Source organism: Astyanax mexicanus, chromosome 24, assembly GCF_023375975.1.
Source record: "Astyanax mexicanus isolate ESR-SI-001 chromosome 24, AstMex3_surface, whole genome shotgun sequence".
Lineage (NCBI taxonomy): Eukaryota > Metazoa > Chordata > Actinopteri > Characiformes > Acestrorhamphidae > Astyanax > Astyanax mexicanus.
Window position 1 is genome coordinate 28,612,458 of NC_064431.1, and position 23,846 is coordinate 28,636,303.

General features: G+C 41.3%; 1 protein-coding gene across 2 annotated transcripts in view; it reads right to left on the reverse strand.

Annotated features, from left to right (window-relative positions):
* Nucleotides 1–23,846, reverse strand: part of grm2b (glutamate receptor, metabotropic 2b) — a 42,443-nt gene that overhangs the window by 3,763 nt on the left and 14,834 nt on the right. For both annotated transcript variants that reach the window (XM_007254548.4, XM_007254549.4), the window contains exons 3-4: nucleotides 7,479–8,316; nucleotides 4,852–5,915 (exon numbers count right to left, since the gene is read on the reverse strand). In XM_007254548.4, coding sequence (XP_007254610.3) covers nucleotides 4,852–5,915; nucleotides 7,479–8,316 — 1,902 coding nt within the window. The remainder of the gene's footprint in view (nucleotides 1–4,851; nucleotides 5,916–7,478; nucleotides 8,317–23,846) is intronic.

Genomic DNA, 23,846 nt, shown 5'->3' on the forward strand with positions numbered 1-23,846 from the left:
TGCTGACGTTAAAAACACTGTTTACATCCTATAATGCGAGCTTCAGCTCCGAGCACCGCCGGTACTCCTGGCACCGGCTGCTATGCTATGCAGAGGATGTAAACAGTGGTTTTTAATGAGGTTCTTGTGCACTTTTTAAGTTATTAATGGAAAAAGCGTTTTATCGGGGCAAATTGTGTCCCATGTCACCCAGTCTGAAGGGTGTTTGGACAAACTGTTAAAATTTCTGGATCTCGGAACGCTGTGGGAGAACGGAGGTGAGCTATTCATCAAAGGTAAGTACTTTTTTTTATCATGTTTTACTACAACAAAAGTCCATTTTACACCAGAGTTCTCCTTTAAGCCAAATGAGCGAGGAGAACCCATCAATGCGAATGAGCTACTAACCTAAGATCTCATTTAAAGCACAACCATCCAGCCCAATTTCCAGAGCTAAATATATTGAATGTGAATATTTTTACCACAGAGAGATCCTGCCTCAAGCCCCACAAGGTAAACGTGTTGGTGTTCCATGCTCAGAATTTGTCTGAGGGGTAAAATACATACTAATTTTGTAATAATAATGTTTCACGTGTTATGTCCAGAGTTTAAAAAAAGTTAATTTAAGGTAAATATTACTTTTTACTTAATGTCATCCTTTTGCACTTTTTGTTAACAAAGAGCTTATTTTGTTATAAGGTCTGTTAATTATTTAGTGCAGTTTTTTTTCAGAACACACAGAGTCCCAGTGTGGTTATACTTTTTTTGTTTTATTGTTGTTTTATTTAGGATATTAAAATATTGGAAGCCCAATGTATTTTCTTAATAATAAAAAGTTAGTTTCACTGTAACATGGTGTAATAGTATTATTTTGCTACTTTATTACTACTGTGGTACATTTTCTATACACTCTAAAAAACAGAGGTACGATATGAGTACTTTTTTGTACTCAAAGGTACACTCTTCATAATTGTACCCTCAAATGTACAATATTGGTCTTTACAGGGTCAGATTTGTTCCCTCTGAAGTACAAAGTCATTTCTAACAGCAATAAGTACAAATTTGTACCATTTAACCAGATAAAAGGTACATTCAGCATTCTGTACCACTGTACTAATGAACAATATATATTTTATTTGCACATTTTTTTTATTTGAAAGCCAGACAATTTTGCATCATGAAGTTCTTGACACATATTCAGTTGATGATAATGTTTATAATTTGTATGATCTTTACTGGCATAAAAACCATGGGTACAAAAAAGGACTTTCACTGAAAGGTACTTTTTTGTACCTCAATATAAGGTACAGCCCCAGCGACAAGCTTTGTACTCTTTTAAGTACAAATCTGTACTTACTTTTCTTAGTGTGTAGTGGTGCTTCAAAATGACAATGTAATCATTTATCGCAATCAATTCTGGGACAATATATCGTCTTGAAAATGTTGTTATTGTGACAGACCTAGTAATATTTCAAAGGTAGTTCTGAAAAAGACACCTGAACAGATAGCAGCAGCAGCAGCTGTTCCTGGGTCCCCGCGTCTCCGCCGTGCTATCCAGCGTATGCTTTTTAATGCTGGACAGAATAAGAAAGCTTTGACAGGAGCTCCCAGGCAGATCAACTGCTTTGGGAAAGGAGAGAAAGAGAGCAAAGAGCAACGAAAATCAGAATCTCCTCAGAGTTCTGCTGTAGAATTGCTGCACTTTGCACCCATCTGCGAGGCCAAGGGTTCAGCGAGCTGCGCTGCTCTGAATCACACTGCCTGCAAGCCTGTCTTTTATGTCAGAATATATTAAAACTAATTCCCCTCCAAAATGTTTTCATACAGAGACAAAGCTCCTCGTTAACCGTGACTCCTGGTCTGAAATGGGCCTGAGCGTTCCCTGAATACATTTTTAGGCTGCTGTAAACACTCACAGCATCTCGACAGCGCGGGTCACGGGATCAACCTTCCTGGAATCGTCCTCTCCAACAAATAAGACTTTAAAGAAGCACAGAAGCACTCGTTTTTCCCTAGGCATGTTGTTATAAATGCTCACAATAGATTCAGAGATCTGATAAGTTAGCATGACTCATTCAACTTTGTCAGTCGTTTTTTGGGATACATGGTAAAAGAATACTTTATAAACTAATGGTGACTGTATTCTTTTGCTTTAGATTAAAGATACATTGCATAAACACAATGATTAATTTGAATAATTGTACTCAATACGCTGTGTAACCTCAGCAAACTTAAGTGGATCACAAAAACTCACTTGAACCCATATTAATACGTATGGGTTCAAGCAAATACAACTTTTAACGGTCAACAGTCAACTGCAGCTCAACAGCAGCTCAAAATGAGCTACGTTTCCAAACCAACCAAAACCGTAGATTCTAGAGAACTAATGTTGTGATTGTAAAGGAACATATAAAATACCACTATTCATTCATTTTTCAATATTAGTCTTTACATAAAGAATTAACCTGAGATTTACATTTACAATTGTATTATTTTAATTTTTTTTACAACACAACAACTGTACATTGTCCTGTTGAAATAAGGCTAATTACAATACCTTATCAATGTACCATTGGGCTGATAAAGTGTCTGTTATGAAGACCAAATGGGATCTGGCATCGTACAAAATTGCATTCCGATGTTGTTTACTTGTTTTTACTTTAGTGTACTTATAAGCAAAATTAAAGAATGGTCTTAATGACATAATGCTGATTATACCACAGTTAGTTCCGACCCTGCAATGTGATTGGCTGAGAGACGTTTTATGAGTGACATTATCAGCTGGTAATGCACTGTAACCGAAGCTCTCCATGTATTACTCCGCAACATACAGGTAACCTAGCAACAATGCAGCACTTACAAGCCAAACAGTGCAGCTACAAACAGAGCAGCAATGGAACTACTTTAACTCGCGGAGTGTTTATAACCAAACTGATCGTATTTTCTCCCCCTCTTTAACTCAAAATCTTTTAATAAACAGCAATAATGGAACTGTGGTATAATCACAATAATACACTTGAGGTTTGTGCTATAACATGTAATATAGGCCTTGTGCCTACGATCGCATCACAGCAGTGCCAATGTCACACGTTTTAGCACTCCCTCTCGTGTATTATTGCTTAATTAACTTCTAGTAGCTTTCATTTATTACCAATATCAATATTAACACTTCTTGATGAGTGTACTTATGAGCATAGTCACAGAATGGTCTTTATGGCATAATGCTAATTAACTTCTAGTACCTTTCCTTTATTACCAATACCAACATTCACATTTTCAATTACTTTTTTCCAATAAATGAACGATGTTGCCCAGAACTTCACCTTTGGAAGTGTCACACAAGACACTGATACTGAAGCGACTGAAGCCTCTTCATACAGCTGTCTCTTTATACAGAACTGCTCTTCCTTCACGATGACACCGACCCTCACTGATCTTCCAATACTGTCTCTGCACACTGTGTGATTCTGTCTTCATGATGCCGCCATATCATGCTGTTCCAGGAATACTCCACTCTACATACACAGCTATTTTTCCCTGCTACTCACTCCGCCACACACTGATCCGGGAACACTCCTCCCCGCTGCTGGAGTGATTGTTTCTGACAGCTGTTTGCTATGGCAGTCCAGGCATCGCCGCTCACACAGCCGCGGGGCGTTCTTGATGACTGTGTTTACCATGTAGCTAACCGAGTTCTGACATCTCGCACCTCACAGCGAAACGAGTTTGCTGATAAAGTGTGACAGGCCACCCACAACCTCCCATAGGGAGTTGCTAACACCCGCTACAAGCTAATGTCTGTGTAGTGTATGTGCGTGTTGGAGACTCGCTGGATTTTTTTTTTTTTTTTGGTGAAACAGCCAGGGGATCCCTGAAAAAAGCAATCTGTGATTTGATGTTCTGACCATCATGACAAGTTGAAGCGGTATGCGGAGCAATTGCACTTTGCTAATTGTGATTTTTAGGCACAAAACCTGATGCTACCAGAGTTTAAAATATGCAGTGTTCATAGGGAAAGAAAATTTTTAATAATGGGGTCTGAAGTGTCGGTCCAAACCTAAATCGAGCCAAAGAATGTTCAGTTTAAGACTGATCCACACCACTTAGCCCATAACTCCATTTCCACTGCAGGGCTGAACAGTTCTGGTGGCGTTCTTTCACAGTTAAACATGGATCTACCACAGAATGCTTAAAACTGGACTGGCCTGGTTTTCTTTGCACAGTTTGTTAGTGTTTGAACTGTTTGTTAGCCACAGAACTGTTTAGTAGGGGGTTTAAAGACTTTAGGAATCTTCCTGTTGGTTAGATGAGCCATGCAATGTCAGAAGAGGCTCTTCTGACCCCAGTAACCAGCATGCTAAAACTTTGTTAGCAATGCTGATGGAACCTGGGAGTTGGTGTGGTAACACCATTAGTGATGCATTAGTGATGTGGGATAAGCTTTAAATTGTTGGTGTGCTGATGCCATGGTAAGAAGGTTGGAGGACCCCGCATGGCAGGTTGATAGCATCGTGTTAGCAATGTTGATTGACAGAGGAAGCCAGCGTGCTAAGGTCAGCAGTTGCAATATTGGATAAGGCCTGTAGCTGGTGTGTTGGGCCATTAAAGTGGTGTAAAAACGAACAGTTTTCCATTTTGCATTTAGTTGGTATGCCCTGTTACCATGAAAACGAAACTGTATCCAGGTTAAGGGGTCTGCACCAGTGCAAACCGGCACAAAGAGGCCTATATTTTGTGTTCCAACCAGACCTGAACCATATCCGCAAATTTTAAGTCCGAGATTATCCCAAGCCAACAAGCAGGATAACAAAACAATCTCATTTTACATTTTACATTGTTTTGTAATTCAAAAGTAATGTTATCACCACTCACCCTGTAATCACTGGCCGTGACGTAGAAGATGGGCTGGAAGGCCAACCAGATGATGCAGGTTGTGTACATCGTGAACCCAATGAACTTGGCCTCGTTGAAGTTCTCAGGGCACTTCCTGGTCTTGAAGGCGTAGAAGGTGCACAGGATGATGAGAATGCAGTTGTAGGTGAGCGACACCAGCATGCTGGAGTCCAGACTGTTGCACTTAAGAGTCACCACATCTCGCCGCTCGGGACTCAGTTCCTTGCGGACTCCGGGAGCCTCCACCAGGAGCCACACCAGTGCCACTAGAAGCTGAGCAGAGATCAACACAGCACAGATCGCCATCTGGGATGCAGGGCTGATGAAGCGAGGCCGCTGGGCGCTGTCCCGAGCCCCGCCGAATATCCTAGCGATCCGATTGGTCTTGGTGAGCAAGGCGGAATAACAGACAGCAAAGGATGTACCCAAGCCGAGACGTCGTAGGGCGCAAACCACTGCAGACGGCTTGGCAATGTAGATGAAGGTCATGGCGTAGCAGAGGAGGACTCCAAACAACAGGATGTAAGACAGCTCACGTCCACTAGCCTTCACTACTGGAGTGTCGTTGTTGCGCAGGAAAACCCCAGCGACTGCCATAGTGCACAGCATTCCCAGACAAGCAATGGTCACGGGTCCAACAGCCCATGCATCGGACCAGTGAATGTACTCTTCAGGAAGTTCATAGCAGCCAGTGAGGTTGGTCAAAGGCCACTCCCCAAAGCCACAGTCCTCACAAGTGAACTCATCAAGAAGGAACTGGTGGGCCTGGCAAGGGATGCAGATCCAGCAGCAAACATCCCCAGGTTGCATGCTCTTGGCCTCATTGGGTTGGCAGGGGTCACTGCACTGGGAGGTGGGAATTGCCCCTCCAGGCCAGGGCACCAGACTGGTGTTAAGGACTAAGCCTTGGGACCAGTAGCCCACCTTCTTGTAGACGTACCTTCCGTTCTCTTGGCCGTAGTGGAAGATGTTGTAGCGTCCAAGGCTGTCCCCCAGAGAGGTGAAGCGTACAACGTTCTCCGTTTCCGCAGGTCTGAATGGAGCTGGTTAAGACAGATACAGGACAGAGAGAGATTAGAAACCTAAATACTTTCGGTCACATCTGTACCTTTTAATTAAACTAGACCCTAGACTGATTTGTTTGTTTTTACACTTGGGTGCACTCCAAAACAGCCCCGCTTCGCAAGTTTGAGCTATGGCTGTTCAGGTGCAGTTTAACCTGATTTGCTGTCTAGGTAATCACTACAGATATGATTAAACATCAGGTCTGTGTTAGTGCTAATCTGCACTAGTCCAGAACACAGGACCTTCTTCCTGTATTTACTTTCCTGCTCACATATGTACATTCTGATGCACTTCTGTTTTTCCTTGTGTGGAAACAAACTAAACTAAGGGAAAAAATGTTCCAAGCTTACAAACCTGTTAACTGATTACTAACTGTTTACTAACAGCAAAAAACACAGAACTCACCGTACAGTTTTGTCATTAAGGCCTATGCAATTATTATCCAGAAACTGCTGCTTTCAGCATTCGTTTGTAAAGTTCTGAGGCTTTGGTTTCTAACTAGCATCATCTGTTGGACAGAAACTTGCACTGTTTAAAATGAGCTCCTTATTAGCTCGCAAATGCCACAGTTAACATCCAAATCAATTAAAGTAACTTCAGAACTTCTAAAACAGCTGTGAAGTGGATTAATGAGCGTTTTCTGGATGAAACAACATCAATAGCCTTCTGTGCTGAATCTGTTTGCATTGTCTCTGATGTATACCCTTGATTTCCTGAAGTGATGCTTTTAATGGGGGAAAACACTAATCATCTCAAAGGCTCTTCTTGGATAAATCAGCTTCTTTTTTTTTTTTGCTTGAAGACTCTAGTTGATGCAAACTTCACTCCTTGATTGTTGTTCTAAATGTAGTACTAATTTCTCTCTCAACAGGCTGGGAGAAACTTATCTGATAACCCTTATAATTATGTTTTTTTATCTTAAATTGAATATGTTTTAACGGCATTGCAAACTACAAGAGCCACTGATCTGAGCGATGAATGAAAGTTGAATGAAGTGTCTTTCATGACTTTATAAAGATGAGGAAAGTCAGTGGGGGCAAATTAGTTTCATGCAAATAAGATCTTTCTGAAGCTATGTTGGGAATGCCTGCTTAAATCATTTTTGGCATATCTAGATTGTATCCAAATCGATTTTTAATAGTCTGGACCACTAGAAACCACATTAAATCCAGTTTTTGCAAATCTGATACATCACAAAAGACACACAATTGAAAAAAAAAGGAAAAAATGATGGAAGTATGGGGGTTCAAGATGAGCTACTGAAAGTTACTGAAGTTACTGAAATTGGCCTGGTTACCACAGCAACAATGCATAGGATGGTTTGTGATGTCCAGACAGGCAAATCCAATCTGATTGCTCACAAATAACACTTGTCTCAACAGATCTGATTTGAGAAACAAATCCAATTTTTCTGCAGTCTAAACACACCCTAATCTGACCCTCATGGCTTTTAGCTAGTTATTGCTAGGCTAATTTCAGTATTTTAGATATTCTTTCATAAAATATCTATAGATGTTTGTGACAAAATTCTGTTCCCTTACCATCAAACTTGGTCTTAAGGATAAACTCGCGGTAGAACCTCTTGCCGTTTCCTGGTTTCATAGCCTCACACACACGGGTGGTGTTGGGGCACACTGCCTGCCGCATGTTATGCAGTGCATGGGCCATGGCGTAGACGGCATTCATGACGAACATGATCTTAGACTCCTGCTTGAAGGAACCGTCCCTCAGGCTGTGACTGGCACAGCCCGGCTCATGAAGCCGACATCCAAACTTGTGCTCCCAGAATTCCCTGAACCAGGGATTCCTGGTGTTGAGCTCTGGGGTGAGCTTGGTGAAGTAGTCCTCGAATTCGCGGATGGAGTAGGAGGCCAACTCGATGGTGAAGGCCCCGTTAGCCGCCTTCTCGCTCCCGTGCACCACACTTTCCTGCGCTCCCCAGCCATCGCTGGCAACCCAGATGAAGCTGACGTTCATTCGTGCCGCCGCCACCAGCAGCTCACGGGCATCCTCACTGCGGGTGAAGAGGATGACCACTTTGGCGTTGGCCTTTTGTTGCAGGGAGCGGATCACCGTTTCATAGTTCACCCGGTTCATGGAACGGCTGACTTTGACTGACGTAGCGATGCAGATCTGGCGAACCCTCGCCTCTTGCTGGAAGGCGTCAATGCCTGTCTCGCCATAGTCGCCCTCGGAGGCCACCGTGGACACATAGGTCCAGTTGAAGTAGCGCAGGATCTCAGCCATGGCTTTGGCCTGGTAGAAGTCTGGGGGAACAGTTCGGGCAAAGTAGTCATAGCGGGATTTGTCGCTTAGTTTGGCACTAGTAGAGGCATAGCTGATCTGCGGGATCTGGAAGAGGCGCAGAAGGTTGGCAACCTGGAAAACATTGGGGGAAAAGAAAGAAGAAATTAAAAAACTAGGGCAGAAAAGTTAGTCTAGTGACTACATTTCTTTTCAAGCTTCTCAAGCTGAAGGCTACCTACATAGCTGCTTCATAACACATTTATGAGCATTGAATAAAGATTACTTTTTTACTTTTTTTCTTGAATCAATACTTTTATTGCTTAATTATTAAATATTTATTAATATCTTAAGACAGTACTTGCAAGATGACAAGAAATGATGAAAGAAATGTCATGTATTAAGTATCATACTTGATATTCTTTTAGAAGTGTTACCTTTTCAGCAGCTTTATGACGCAATTTGATGCCCTTAAACTAAAGTGAGGGACCTTTATTTCATTTACTACACTCTTACAAAACATCATTCCTATTGGATATAGACGTCATGAGACAGATGCAAATTTTTATGGTTAAATTCAGTTTTATGAACGATTGTAAGGCCCTCAAATTAAACACACTTATTAACCAGACAAAATAATGCTTATGTGAATTTTTTTACTAGTGTTAATATGTATGTGGTGCAGCCATCTTGGATTCTAAGCCCAATGTTTTTCAAGCTCTCTCAACTCTCTGACTTGAGGGAGCATTTCCTTCTTGAAACTAAGAAATTCTGACATCTGATTTTAAATAGAACGCAGCATAAGAATGTAGTCCACAGTTTTGAAGCTATCAAGAGATTATCGAGATGAGGATAGGTTCCATAGGTTCTCATTATCAAGCATAAGCAAGTGTGTCAGAGAACAGAAAGAAGAAATTTGTTGGCTCTGGGTACAAAGGATCTCCTCAGTCTGTAATGTGAGCATCTCTGTAACAGCAACCTACCAGTGAACACACTTCTTTTCTTCATAATGAAATGGGTATCTCACTAAGCCTGGATTGTTAATAACCTATTTCCAGAATCCCCAGTGAACATCACCATATCTTGAACTCTTGAAGTGAATCAATTTAGATTAACCCAAGGGCCAATGACCCTCTGCAGAACTTCTTGACAAGACAAGCAATCTGCCCCATATAACAATCTTTGAGCCTGTTTATTGGCTCATCCTGGACACAATTGCCTCAGGATACATCTGTTGGGCAGGAACAGGAGATAGGATTCTGGTTCTACAAAGCCTCCATCTCTACTTGTTATCTAACTCATCTAAGTCAATAATTTCTGGCTGTTGAACCATGCAACTCAGGCAGGTCTAATTCAGATGGTTCGAGATAAGGGCTGTAACAAAAAAAAACAACAAAAAAACAACAGATAAGAAATACTGTAAGGGCCTTACAGTCATGTTTACTGCAGGGCATGATCCCTCTTATGAAACAGGTTAAATCTGGATTATCAAATCTATCATCTGCATTTCGCTGTAACAGTTGCCGGAGGACAAAACTTTTCTTGTGTTTTTTTTTGTCTTAACTTTTTGTCCACTCTCAGTGTACAGTGCATATATTACCACATAATTTCAGAAGGTACAGAACAGCAGCATTCAGGCATTCAAATAACCTGGAGAAAGATTTTGGTAACACTTTAATTAAAGGGTGCACATTCTGAGCCCAAGCCTGATTTAAACCCCACATTTTTTAGTAAGTAGATCTTTAAAACTTAGCATTTTTAAAACATGTTCAGAATGATATTTAATTAACATTGCAACACTTAAGAAGCATAGACCTATTATTTAAGAAAAAAATGTTTATTAAGAAGATCTACGCGGACCCATAAATGCTATTTATGAATAACTTATGCCACACTATAAAAAGAAATACTTTTATAAAAAAAACTTTACATTTTAAGGTATTATGATGCATGAAGATCCTTGTAGTTATTTTCTTTTTTTTAATCATTTAATTAATTTTTTTTTTTTTTCAATTTTCTCACCAATTTACACATCCAATTACCCAACCAAATCATTAGGACTCCCCCTATCACTAGTAATATTTCCCAACACCAGGATGGTGAAGACTAGCACATGCCTCCTAAGATACATGTGCAGTCAGACTCCGCCTCTTTTTGAACTGCTGCTGAGTTCTATAGCATTGCCGAGTAGCATCACAGCGCTAACGCTCGGAGGAAAGCGCAGCGACTCGGTTCTGATACATCAGCTCACAGACGCAGCCTTGTGCTGACCGACATCACCCTTTGGAGTGATCAGGGGAAAGAGCGCCATCTACTCTCCCCAATTTTTTTTTGTTAAAAACTTAATAGCTTGTTCTTACTGCCTACAACACTGTCTGGGGTTTAATGTAACTACACACTGATGTAAGTAAAAGGGGGAGGGGGGCATTCCCAGTGTATGAACTAAAAGTAATTGTAATTTTTACAGTGGAGTACTCATAACATGACACTTACTACACAAAAATAATCAAATGGGTAAAATGTACAGTAAAGCATTGCTTTTTAAATGCATAGTTCAATGGTAATGAATGTGTTATGAAGCCCATTCGTCTGTACCCTTTAAATAATGTGTTATCAAATAAGTGTAACCAAGATTTCTTCATTAGCTCTAGGCTTAAGCAAAGCTACGCTTATATTCTGTTGGTTCTGTATGTCTTTGCTGTGGTTGATTACAGTTTGCACATGAACTTCTTGTTCAGAGTGGCTGTAAAAGTGCTGTACGTTAACTGCTGCAGGATAATTCCAGTGCATTCTTATTTCCCCATGGTGCGAGGCAATCCCTGGAGAAGCTGTGTAGTGGAATTACGGGAAGTTGCTAGCACTGCAAATTAAAGTGACAATTGGGCCCACAGGGAGCACAGAGTAATGATGGAAATTCAGTGTCTGCAGGGCTGTATATCCTGCATCAGACGACTCACAGTTGTGTCCGTATTAACGAGGAGGCTTTACCACGCAATTGTGCTGATTTACGATCAGTTTTTTGCAATTACTTACACTTAAGCGGACGAGCTGAGCGGACCTTAAGTCAGCATTCTCAGAAACTGAAGATGCTTCAATACGTTTGGCCTCTAGCATGTGTCAAGTGAGCAGACATTAGCTGGGTTCAGTAGACTAAATCAGGTAACAACGATCCCAGGGGCTTAATGCAATTTATTCCTCCTCCGATACAAATTCCAATTTAGAGTCCCACCTGAAGTGAATCTATTCCAATTCAGCCCCTAGACACACACCGATGTCCCGCTGTGCCATATGTGTGTGGTTAAGGGATTTTCCATGCATGCATAAGTCCATTATATAGAGCACATGTGTCAAACACAAGGCCCGCGGGCCAAATGTGGCCCGCCACGTCTTTTTATGTGGCCCGCGAGAGCTTGTAAAATCTTAGTGTCTATAATAAATAGGTCAGAAGCGTTCTTTGACCAAAAAATACATTTCCCACAATGCTTGTCGATTGTATTACCCGCAAAGTTACGGCTTACTGCCACTACACGGCAGTGTAGTCATTGATGTGGAAACCCTGCCGGAGGGAAGGTGTAACTTCGCGGGTGGAATTGAGACATGTTTATCCCATAATATCCAGAAAAAGAAAAGTTGATGCAGACGGACGGCTGTGCTTCAAGGCGAAAGACCGGTATGCATTTTGTGTTACTGACGAAAATAAATGCTTTTTAGAAGAGATATAAATTATGTGTAAATATTTATAAGACAATAGCTGACAAAATCTGTTTTAATGAGGTTAATAAACATCACTGTGACATCGCTAGTCGCAGTTTCACCTCAGCAAAGGACGAGGAGGTGAATCACTTATCTAACCAGCCTTTACTGATTTCTTCAACAGTCTAACCTTGCAGCCGTGGTGTGTCCACTAAACTCCGTAGTTATAAACATCCTGAGGTTAGCAGCGCGCTAACTGACCTGTTTATAATGTAATCCGAGCAGTGACTCCGGGATGGCTGCTCTAAACTGCTGCTGTTAGCTGCTTGGGCTGAAATATGAACTGTAGAGAGCTGTATTATCCGGTTAGTGGGGTTATTTTATTTCATACACAGAAGAACTTAAAATTTTAAAAACGCTCCAGACTGGCTCAGCTGAGCCCTGTAGCCCGTGGCTGGGCTGTAGCTCTGACTCAGTAAAGACTGTGGGCTTGTGCTGCTGCAGCTCCCACTAGTGGTTGGATGAGGAAATGCTAAATCTGTCACAGCTCACAATTTTTGATTTTATATTAATTAAGCCTCTTTTCAGTATCAAACGTTTTGATCAAAGTTAATATAACTTGTATTTTATGTCATTTCTATTCACTTGTATAGTTTGGTTCTTGATTGATGGAGTTTTTGGATTTCATAACAGGATTTATGTTAATAGAGCAACAAGCAAACATTTTTTCCATGCAACTGTAATATTTGATTGAATAAATAATATATTGAGAGTTATTTAACATTAAGGAGTAATTACATTCATTTACATATATTACATTTGGTTACATTTTCTTATATTTATAAGTTACATCTGGCCCTCGGAGGACAGCCAATATGCCAATGTGGCCCTCGGCCAAAATGAGTTTGACACCCCTGATATAGAGCTAAAAAAAATAGTGGATTTTAAGCATATGTTGTTTATTGTGCTGCTTCTATGGCTGAATGTTGTGGAGATGCTTCCCATCTGAAAACTGAAACTCACTGTATATTGCTGACCAAAATACAAGTCATATGACAAACACTGTGTGAGAATACATTTTTCAAGATTTACTCTTTACATACAGTCCACGAATTTCTTGTCTACCACATCATCTTGGTTGGAAAACTCCAAGCCTTTTAGAAAGTAACCTTATCAGTAATATCAGTGATGTCACAACCTTCCTAATGTTTTTATTTCCAAAGGGACTGAAGACACTTCTGCATACCAATTCAAACCATTGAACCATTGGTGTTACAATCTCTTATATTCTCAATCTCCATATTTGTATAAATCCAAGCACCTAGGCATGGAGACTGCTTCTACAAACATTAGTGAAAGAATGGATCTCAGGCTTTTAGGAGCTCAGTGAACTCCAGCACTGTGGTACCGTGATAGGATGCAGCAACAAGTCCAGTTAAGAAATTTTCTCACTACTCACTAAATATTCCACAGCCAACTGTCAGTGACATTATAACACAGTGGAAGAGTCTGGGAACGTCAGTGACTCTGTGCTCTTCCAGTGTAAAATAACAGAGCGGGGTCAGCGGATGATCACCAAATTTTGCAGAGTCACTATATTACTACACACCTCCAAACCTCATATAGCTTCAGATTAGATCATCACTACACACCTCCAAACTTCACGTCGCTTCAGATTAGATTAAGAACAATATAGAGTATAGAGCAGTTGTCGCAATTAAGTTTGGCCACAGGCCAGATATTTTCCAAGCCATAACGTGGTGGGCCACAAAAAAAATTCTGTTTTGTAAATGAAGTGCAATGAGATGGAGTGCTACAGACTAGTAGCTCTCCAGCCCAGAGGGTTGTTGAACCCAATTGCAGAACAGTTGATCTCAAAGCAGGTAAATCCAAGAAGAAATGAAAAAAATAAATAAACACACCGCTCCTTACGCGGGATCGAACCTGTGTCACCAGGGTCGCGGTCCAATACACTACCAGTGCCCTGGCTAGTGAATTGAAATACGGCCAGAAAAAAACGCCCTTATAAGGAGATAGGGAGCTCAAGAACTGGCAGAAAAATGAGAAAGGGTGAAAACTAAAGTCGTGCCGAGTGCAACAGAGAAACAAAAGATTGCCAGAGAAGCTTTTTATTTATTTTTTCTGTTCCTTTATCATTCATTGTAGTTCAAACAACCTACAGGCCTGATGTTTCATGCTTGCTGGCCACATCTGGCCCGTGGGCCGCCTATTACTGACCACTGGTAGAGAAAGACTCATGGAATGGAGAGTTTCCACTGTCGAGCAGCTCCATCCATTCAAACCTCACATCACCAAACACAGCAATGCAGGCGAGCTGTGCATATGGATTCTAACATTTTATTGCTAGAAGAAAAGAACTGAAGTCATGAAGGCAACCACTGTTGGCCAATAAGCAGTGACCTCTGGTGCCATCATTCTGTATCACTGGAAGTGCAGAAGTCATGTGGCAGCCACTGGCCAATAAAACAGTGGTTAGCCTAGCACAGGCTAGCCTCTGGGTTGACGGACATTAGATCTGATGTGTTCAACACTCACTAGCCTAACTCTGAGTGACAGCCATGTTTAAGGAGCCCGGTGGGTTCAGGCCCTCTGAAGATGGGACTCCCCGCTTGCCCAGCGAGGGGGAAACAGTGCAAATATGATTCATGTAGACAAGTGTGAACTCAGTTATGACAAAAACACTGCTTCAGTGTCTCTGACTGTTTGATATGTGCTGAGTCTGGGAATAGGCTGATTGGACCAGGATGCTATTTGAATACACTAGTCTATGGAAGATATTGGTTGGTGAACATTAGCCAGCTCACCTCGAGTGTCGACAGATGTTGTTACCTGATAGTCCTCCTGAATAGACCCACATATTCCAAAATAGAGCGCTTTAAATTGATGCTCCCAACAGGCTTACAATGCTAGTGATATAAATCGAAGAAATTGCTATTTTTATAACAATTTTATAACATTAACAAGCTCAAAGTAGCTCCATGTGTCATTGGAAGAATTCTGAGGGTCCTAACATTTAAAACAAGGCACTGGAAAGAACTTTGAAAGTGCACAGATAGTTTATTAAAGCTGATGTTTTGGGATTTAGGGTCCTCTCTGCTAGTAATGTGTAATTGCACTGAGCATGCGGAAGAAAAATCATTTTAAACTGGGTGGGTGTGATGCGGTCTCCTTTCAGAGCGGATGAATCCGATTTCAGGTTATGTTCAGTCAGAGAAAGAGAGAGAGAGAGAGACAGAGGGAGAGAGAGAGAGAGAGTCAGAAACTTCACTCCACCGTATCTTTGTTTTTACTGAGTGAATGAGCTACTGAGCTCTGAGTTTCCCCTTCTGAAGTCTCCATTGCTCCACCAGCTGCTCGCATTCAGTAAAACCGGATCCTCTTTAAGAGGCTGTACATATGACATAGGTACACAAAGACGCATGACTTGGCCAGAAGAAGAACTCCCGCAAAAAAAGCGCCCAGACTCCCCAGTTTTTATAATGAATATATTAGTCTCAGCAGTGATGGTGATTCCAATACACTGGTAACATTAAACACAATGTTTTTCCTTCCCACTCAGTACACACACAGTACCTTCAGCTAGTTCTCTAGGTGCTGTCATCATGAAATTAAGTCACGATAATTCGACTGATGAGCGTAAACAAATAGGTAGTATAGCGGAACAGGTGAAATGCTAAAATTAATTCAAAGAAAATGCATATATTTCAGCTGTCAGTTGACTTATCCTCAAAGTACTGTGTCTTAAAAAAAAAAAAAAACTACCTGTGTGTTTTCAAGTCTTCGCAAGTAAATTTACTGTATGTATTTTCCATGTACAATTGTTCTCTAAAATGGGACCAATATACTGTTTATTAAAATGTGTGATGATGAGATTTTACAAAAACAAATCTGCATCAGTAGAATACATGAATTAGAATTTTTAAAACAATTTTTAACAAAAACGTTTTACAGACGCGGATGCAATTGTGAGAATTTATTTGAAAAAACACACAAAAAACAAAACAAACAAACAATAAACTAAGCAGCAAGGGGTCACGGAATACATAGAGACTGAAAAAACAAAGAGACACATAACCTTACTGACATACAAGATGTACAAGAACTGACAAGGGACACAGACATAGAAGAGGACAGGAAACAGGAAACACCTAGGGACAGGTAATGATGGAGCTTAATAATGGTAACTCACCATTCTGTAACATTTTTTACAGATAATTTTTTTACAGTGTACCAGAAAGAAAGGGATGTGGAGTAAAAAAAGAAGCAGAGAAGGATAAGACAGACAGAAATTGATGGTGTGGCTTTCCCCTCACTGCTGTCAAGGGTCCATTCAGAGACTGTGGCATTGAGCGTGTCACTTTTCCCCTGCTGGTGTCTGTCTGGGAAATATGCAGCGTTATACATCACTAATACACACACACACACACACACACACACACACACACCCTCAGCGGGATGAACAGGCAACAGACACCAGCTGAGGTTATCTCAGTCCTGACACAATGCTCTTGAGGTTGGGGATGCCGACTGCAGGCAAACAAATAAAAAAAAACACAATGCAGTGACACACAAATTGCATGTCAATGTCAATAACACTCAAGAGTTTTCGTCAGAGCCAGAGCAGTAGACCAGAGCAGTAATTGCACAGGACTGAAGTTCTTCCGGGTGAATATTTATCAGCCAATCAGCGGTAGCAGAAAATATGATACAGTATAAAGATCATATATATGTTTTAACATCTTTTAACAAAACGTTATCCAGGCTAATGTCAGCATACCAATAAGAAGGTATGCTGAACCACATCCAACAGGATTAACTGTGGACCTAATCTGACCTAATCTGTGTAACCTGAAACTACACTTTGTTCTTCATCTTGGCTCACAGGACATAGCATACTTCCTTCCTTGCTTTACTGTATGTATGTTTATTTGCATTTGTTCATATATATGTTCATTATATATATATATATATATATATATATATATAAAACAATTTGTAAAAAAAAAAAAAAAAAAAAAGTATATTTATAGAGAATGATTGTGCAGGGAGACATTTACTGTACATTTACTACTACAATATATAGTATATTACAGTGTGCCTTATGGTCTTACCTCTTATCTCCTGTTGCTCATGTGTTCAGATACTAAGGCGTGAAAATAAATACCACTATCGCGACATACCAGTCACCTCACTATAAAAAAGATACAGGAGAAAGAGCGAGAGATGGACGGAGGAGCTCCAGATGGGTGTGGAGATATGATACCTTGACCGCGTGCAGGGCTCTGGATGTGTGTCAGTGCCTAGAAGAACCACACTATGCTGACTATGCTGTCCTGCTTTCAACATGAAAGGACCATCTGTTTCCACCGCTACTGTACCATCCGGCATCCCACACTGCCATATCTTGGCCTCACCCATCCAAAAAATAACCCCTTAAATCTACAGACTTTATGGTTAGGCTGATGGCTGATAATGGAGAGTTACAAACACCATATGGCAAAAAATAGTATATGGCCGGACTCCCCTCTTTTTTATTCAGTTCAGGTGGTTCAGCCAATCCCATTTGTAACAGGGGTAACATGGTCTCCATCGACAAACATCAGCAGTTGAATTATTTTACTGAAGAGAAATTTCTAACCTGCTAGAGCTGCCCCGATCAACTGCAAGTCCTACTATTGTGCATTAGAAGCATCGTAATGCAGAAACAGCTCAACTACTAAGCAGTGGACTATGCAAAGCACACAAGATTCACAAATCAAATTCAGTTAACCCTTTCTTTACGAGGTTGCTTCAGACATCTTTTCACTGCATAAAATGCACCTGCACTACTGAGAAACTGGAATTAGAATCACAATCTCTATCACAATCTCAGTAGCCTCCACTGTTGTTGTGTCATTGAGAATGACAAGCTAAAAGTTCGGAGTCATTTTGCTTCTCCATCAGCAGCCAGACTCCGAGAGAGCACCATTAGCCATACTCTTCCTGGATGGGTAGGTGGTGCCCTCTTACCATATCATTGCTATAGTGTCCAAGCCCATTTTGATGCTGCCTAGTCATGCTGCATTTCCTGCAGTTAAAAAAAAAAAGGAGGTGGCCTCGTTTCAAGAAATGGGGAAAACCCTAGTGAGTGGATTGGTTAACTGGTTCAGCTACTTTAGGACTAAAACTAAGGAAAAGAAAGACTCATTTCTGTTAATCTGTTTAGATGCAATGTGTGTCAGTGTTTTGACACAAGTTCATGTCTAGTGTTTTTGCTTTCGTTTTGCAACATAGTGAACAAAAAACAAGAATCTAGTACTAAAATGTGACACATAAACCTTGGCTGCTGTATTGGAGCTGGAAAGCATCCTGCTTAGTGGCACTGCATGTGGTGAAAAAAAAAAAACACTCAGGAACCATACACCATACACAAGGTGCGCTGTGATGCTCATTGGTATCTTTCACCCCGCCAACAGTTTATTTTCATGCTTTGCAACTGCATCTTTTGAATATCAACGGCGCTAGTGAATATATCTACAATGATGGGTGTGGTAGTCTTCTTTTTTAATTTATTTCAATTTTTCCCCATTTTCTCACAATTTAGCTAGGCCAATTGTTCCACCCATTCATCTGCATATCCCCAATTACAGGTGATGCCACAACACATAGAGGGTGGTGAAGACTAGCACATGCCTCTTTCGACTCATGTGAAATCAGCCACCACCTCTTTTTTTTAAGGTGATGCTGATGCAGAACTGCTGGGCAGCATCACAGTGCACTCGGAGTAAAGCGCAGCGGCTCAGTTCTGATACATCAGCTCACAGGTGCAGCCTTGTGCTGATCCACATCACCCTAGGAGTGATGAGGGGAAAGAGCGCCATCTACTGTACCCACCCATAGAGAGGGAGCAAGGCCAGTTGTGCTCTCTCGGGGCTCCGGCAGATGGCTGATGGCAAGCTGCATGACCGGGATTTGAACCAGCAATCTCCCGATCATAGTGGCTTTAGACTGGGATGGTGATCTTGAAATGAGGTGTGTTTAGGTATCGATTTAGGTAAATTACACCACTTACTGAATACAACCAAGACACACGCAATTGGAGAAGTCCTAGTGAGTGAGTGGGTTAACGAATTCAGCTAAATTAGTTTAAAATGGGTTAAAATGATTACTTATTTTGAACTTATTTTCTTGTGGAAATTGTTCACAGGAAAAAAGTTCACGTCTGTTCTGCTAAACTTATAGAAGCTGATGCACTTTTTGCTTTTGTTTTGCCACCTAGAGAACACCACATGCAGTTACTGCTTATTAGCATTCCCTCTAACTCAAAGCACAGCAGAGCTCTCCACATGAGTGACCTCAAACACACACACACACACAAACACACACACACATACACACACAGACTTTAGCTGTCAATACTAAAACAATAGCCAGCTCTTCCTAATGACAGTAAGCGTATGAGTAATCTTCTGTAAACACTCTCCGTCTTCTAAAGATCACATCAGTGTCCAGAAGCCACGCAGGCCGTCGCCGGCTGTGAAGCTCCGTGCTGCCCTAAAGGACACGATTCTGCCAGGCGTATTTCTGCAGGGCATTATTATTATTCACGATACTGTGCGCGTCGTGTGCGGGGCTATTTTTCTGTGCGCAAAAAAAAAGAAATATGGTAATTTATTCTGTCACCTTGTGGAGGAAGAGGAGAGTGAAGGGAGAGATGAAAGGAGCGGCGCGGCTATCGATTGGCTGGCGTTATCAGTGCCAGACTGAACAAACACACGCCTGGACAATCTGCCAAACTTTCATGCCTGTTCACACACATTCACACACACATCACAATCCAGGCTTTTCGCCTCAATTAGTGCATTAAGTTGACAGGAATACATTCAGCAAAACAATAACAACATAACTAACGGCTGCAGACCCTCTACTACAGACTGAGGGTCTCGACACTGGATGCAAAACTTATTTATGATTTATTATTATGGTGTACAATTACACTGAGCTAATCTCAAATATGGAAACTTATAAGGAAAATGAAGAACACTAAACTTTTGTTTTGTTAGTGTAGAGATAAATATATTATTAATTGTCACACCGCCGTGCTCTGCTTTCACACTCCCGGGCGATGACATCACCGTCAGCCCTCGCCTCGCCTTTACCCAATCACGTTATGCTCCAGCGCTCAGGTCACCTGTGTTTGAGAGGTATTGTCGTATTTTCTGATTGCCCTCCCATTGTGATTAGACCCAGTGTTTCTGTATATCGTTAATAATACCACAGTTACTTCCGACCCTGCAATGTGATCGGCTAAGAGGAGTTTTATGAGTGACATTATCAGCCGGTAATGCACTGTAACCGAAGCTCTTCATGTTTTACTCTGCCACAAACAGGTAACCTAGCAATGATGCAGCGCTTACAAACCAAATACAAACCAAATGCTGGATCCCATAGGCACAGGGCAAAGATGCGATCCCACAAATTAATAAGCTCATCGATTCAAAAATACGCCTTATTACACACATTACCAGCCACCAATATCAGTTTAAGAGTTATTACTAAAATGAAAGCTTAAGTGTATATATTTTCCAGTTAATATAAGGTATTTTAAGCTGAATGTAAGGTGGACTCTTGTAATTCCGCAGGTCTTGCCGCTGGGATTTTTTAATAAACTTTAATTATTAAAAAATCATATTTGTTTTTTATTTCCAGGCCTACTGCCTGTAAATAATCCAGTCATTACCTTTTACTCGGCAAGTGTCACTCCTATCTGTCTGGCGTTACAATAATATAATATAATCACACATAAAAAGTCTGGCCACTTTATTAGAAACCATCACTCCATCCCTCTGGCCTACTTTGATGATGTTGATTCCACTAATTTACAGTCTGTACACTTAATAAAGTGTCCAGAGAGTAGAAGCACAAGATGAGTGTTTCTAATAAAAGATTCTCTCAGGGAGGTTTATATACACTAACTGGGCACTTTATCAGAAACACCTACCGTGCACTCATGGGGTAGTGCACTATAGGACTCTATACTTTACTCTAAAGAGTAAAAAGCTTGTTAAAGTTGATACTTAATATTTTAAACACTAGTATTCATCCTTCTACTTATAGAGTAATAGATAGGAATACATTTGACACCTTTACACCAAACCCTGCAACACTTTTTAGGCTTGTTTCTTTTATTTTATTATTTCTGGATGTTACACTAATCAAGTGTTTCTAATAAAGTGGCCAGGGGGTGGATGTACATGAGTACTAAGTAGTAGAGTTTCAGGTATGAGTGTAGAATAACTTTGGATTAGAACTGGATGGAAACACTGGAGCCAAGCTAGGTGTTTCAGATAAAGCGGCCACAAAAATACATGGCAAGATTTTCCAGTGAAAGGAAGCACATGACAGGTGTTTCCAATAAAGTGGCCAGTGAGAACAAGCACAGTGTAATCTTTCAAAGTGGGCTGTGAACGTAGGCACAAAACAGGTGTTTCTTAATAAAGTGGCCAGCGAGTGGGCATACTGAGTCTTTGTTTCCAATAAAGTGGCCAGTACGACTGTAGATTCACAGTTGATTTGAACTGGTGTTTCCTGTGTCTAAGAGAAACCCATCACAGTGTTCTATTAGGGGAACAGACAGATTTTGTTTGTTTTGTGAGTTCCTCCTCTAAGGGGCTTGTCACTTTTAAAACAACAGCACCGACTGACAATCACACCCACTCACACTCTCAAATATAGAACAAACACCGTCACACACACACACACACTCTCTCTCTCTCACACACACACACCCAATATAGTACTGCCACCCCCTCCAACCCTGTTCACTTAACAGAAGCACATTTATCAGCAAACATATGGAGGAAGGACATGAATAAAACAATGAGTTGATTTAAATGTGTACATCATTTCAAACTGAATGAGATACACCCGCGTAGCCTATCCAATCCATTACACACCCACCAAACGAGACATAATATCATCATTTAGCAATTACTAATACATCCCTTTCCATTCCATCTCACAACCCAGATGGCATTCAGGGAGGAAAGTGTGACAAAGCTCCTAAAATGGCTGAGACGCTTTTTGTTTTTTTATTTTTTTTATTTTTTTTTTTAGCCATGTGCTGTGTGCTTTATATTCATCCTCATTAGCGTCATGTTTGTTCGGCGCTCTTGCCAGGCCACGTCTCTGACGCTAGCAGGCAAACTGAGCTCCAGACAGCCTGAAGGCTCCTCTCGGCTTTCTCTCCCCAGCGAAGAACAGGTGGCTCGGGCTTTGCCAAACAGCGATCCCCCAGGCCCCCCAGCCCTGCACAGACGGAGGAAGCAGCTCAAGGAACTGCTCTGAATCACCCACTGCTGTCCGAGTCAGCTGGGGCGTGATCTACAGGCAGGGAACTCGCTGCTTCTGAGAGAGCTTTAACCTTAACCCATACATTACTCATATATTATTGATGTTTGTTTACCAATCTCACAGTCATAACCATAGCCACAGAACACCATCAGAGAACCAATTACGCTTCTAATAAAAAGCTATATTTGTAATAGAGGTGTGTGGGATGATTGAAGGACCTTTAAACTGTCTAAAGAGCCTTTAATTAATACATTTGAAGGGTTCTTCACACCCTTCTCACATCTCTGATACAAGCATAATTCCCTTATTCACCAATACCTTCCTATAAATTTTTAAAACTTGTTTAGGAACAATCGTAATATTTGTTTCTATGAATCTGGTTACTATGGTCTCCTCTGGTGTTCCCAAATGGTTGGTGTGGTGTAGTGGATAACAACACTGATTGTAATGATTCACGATTTTGTCTTTGTGAAGATGACCAACGAATCAGTGATATTGTGCTTCATATTTTCTTTTTTTTTAGATTTATTTAACTTTTTTTTTTTCATTTTTTCTCTCTAATTTAGTGAGTCACCACCTCTTTTCAAACTGCTAATTCAGTTCCGATACATCAGCTCACAGATGCCTTGTGCTGATCGACATCACCCTAGGAGTGATGAGGGGAAAGAGCGCCATTTACCCACCCAGAGAGAGCAAGGCCATTTGTGCTCTCTCAGGGCTCCGGCAGCTGATGGCAAGCTGCATGGCCAGGGCGCTTAAGACTGCTGGACCACTCAGCGCACAATCCATGATATTGTGGACGCTGATATAAACACTTTGTTGTTATGCATCACACAGGCTGAAGCCCTATGGTTTCATGATAACTGTATGGTCCAATGTCCTACAGGACACATTCCAGTGTGCTATTACAACAGGACAATGCTCGTCCATATACTGATGCTGTCTCAAGAGCTTTGTGCCTTGAAGAGACAGATGCTATGCCATGTCCAGTATGTGTATATATATATATATATATATATATATACGTATGTTTAAAATAACTTTTTGATACGACATTGCACTGCGATTTACTTGCACTGCGAGATGATTCTAGCTATTGGTCTTTTGAGAAGCTGCTTTGGGAACGGCAATTAGTGCTCCACTGACGAGAAAGCCAGTCAGAGACTCTTACCGAAACCACTGTAAGTCTTGCAGCGGCACGGAAACTGGAAGCCAGGCACTTTCCGCGAGCTGACAGCTCCTTGACATTTAACATGCCACCACTTCTTGCATAAGAAAACAACACAGCGTATCCTCCTGTGGCCAAGGCCTGTCCAGAAAAAGTTGTGCAAAAAGCTGACACACACCTCCCTCCACAGCAGTGGCCCCAGAAAGCCGACGTGTTTCCCGCGTGCGCTTCACGACGGCGGCGGCAGCTGATGAAATTATTAAGCGGCGAGTCCCGCCGAACAGACAGTGGGAGCGTAATTAGTGCTCGGCCGTTTCTCTGGCAGTGACAGCCTAAAGGAAGGGGGCTGGTAATTAACCATGCTAACACTAGCAGCTCCTGTGTTCTCCGCTATAAAACACAGCGGCTTGTGTGCAGGAGGCTCCCGTGCTGCCAGACTTTTAGCAGACTT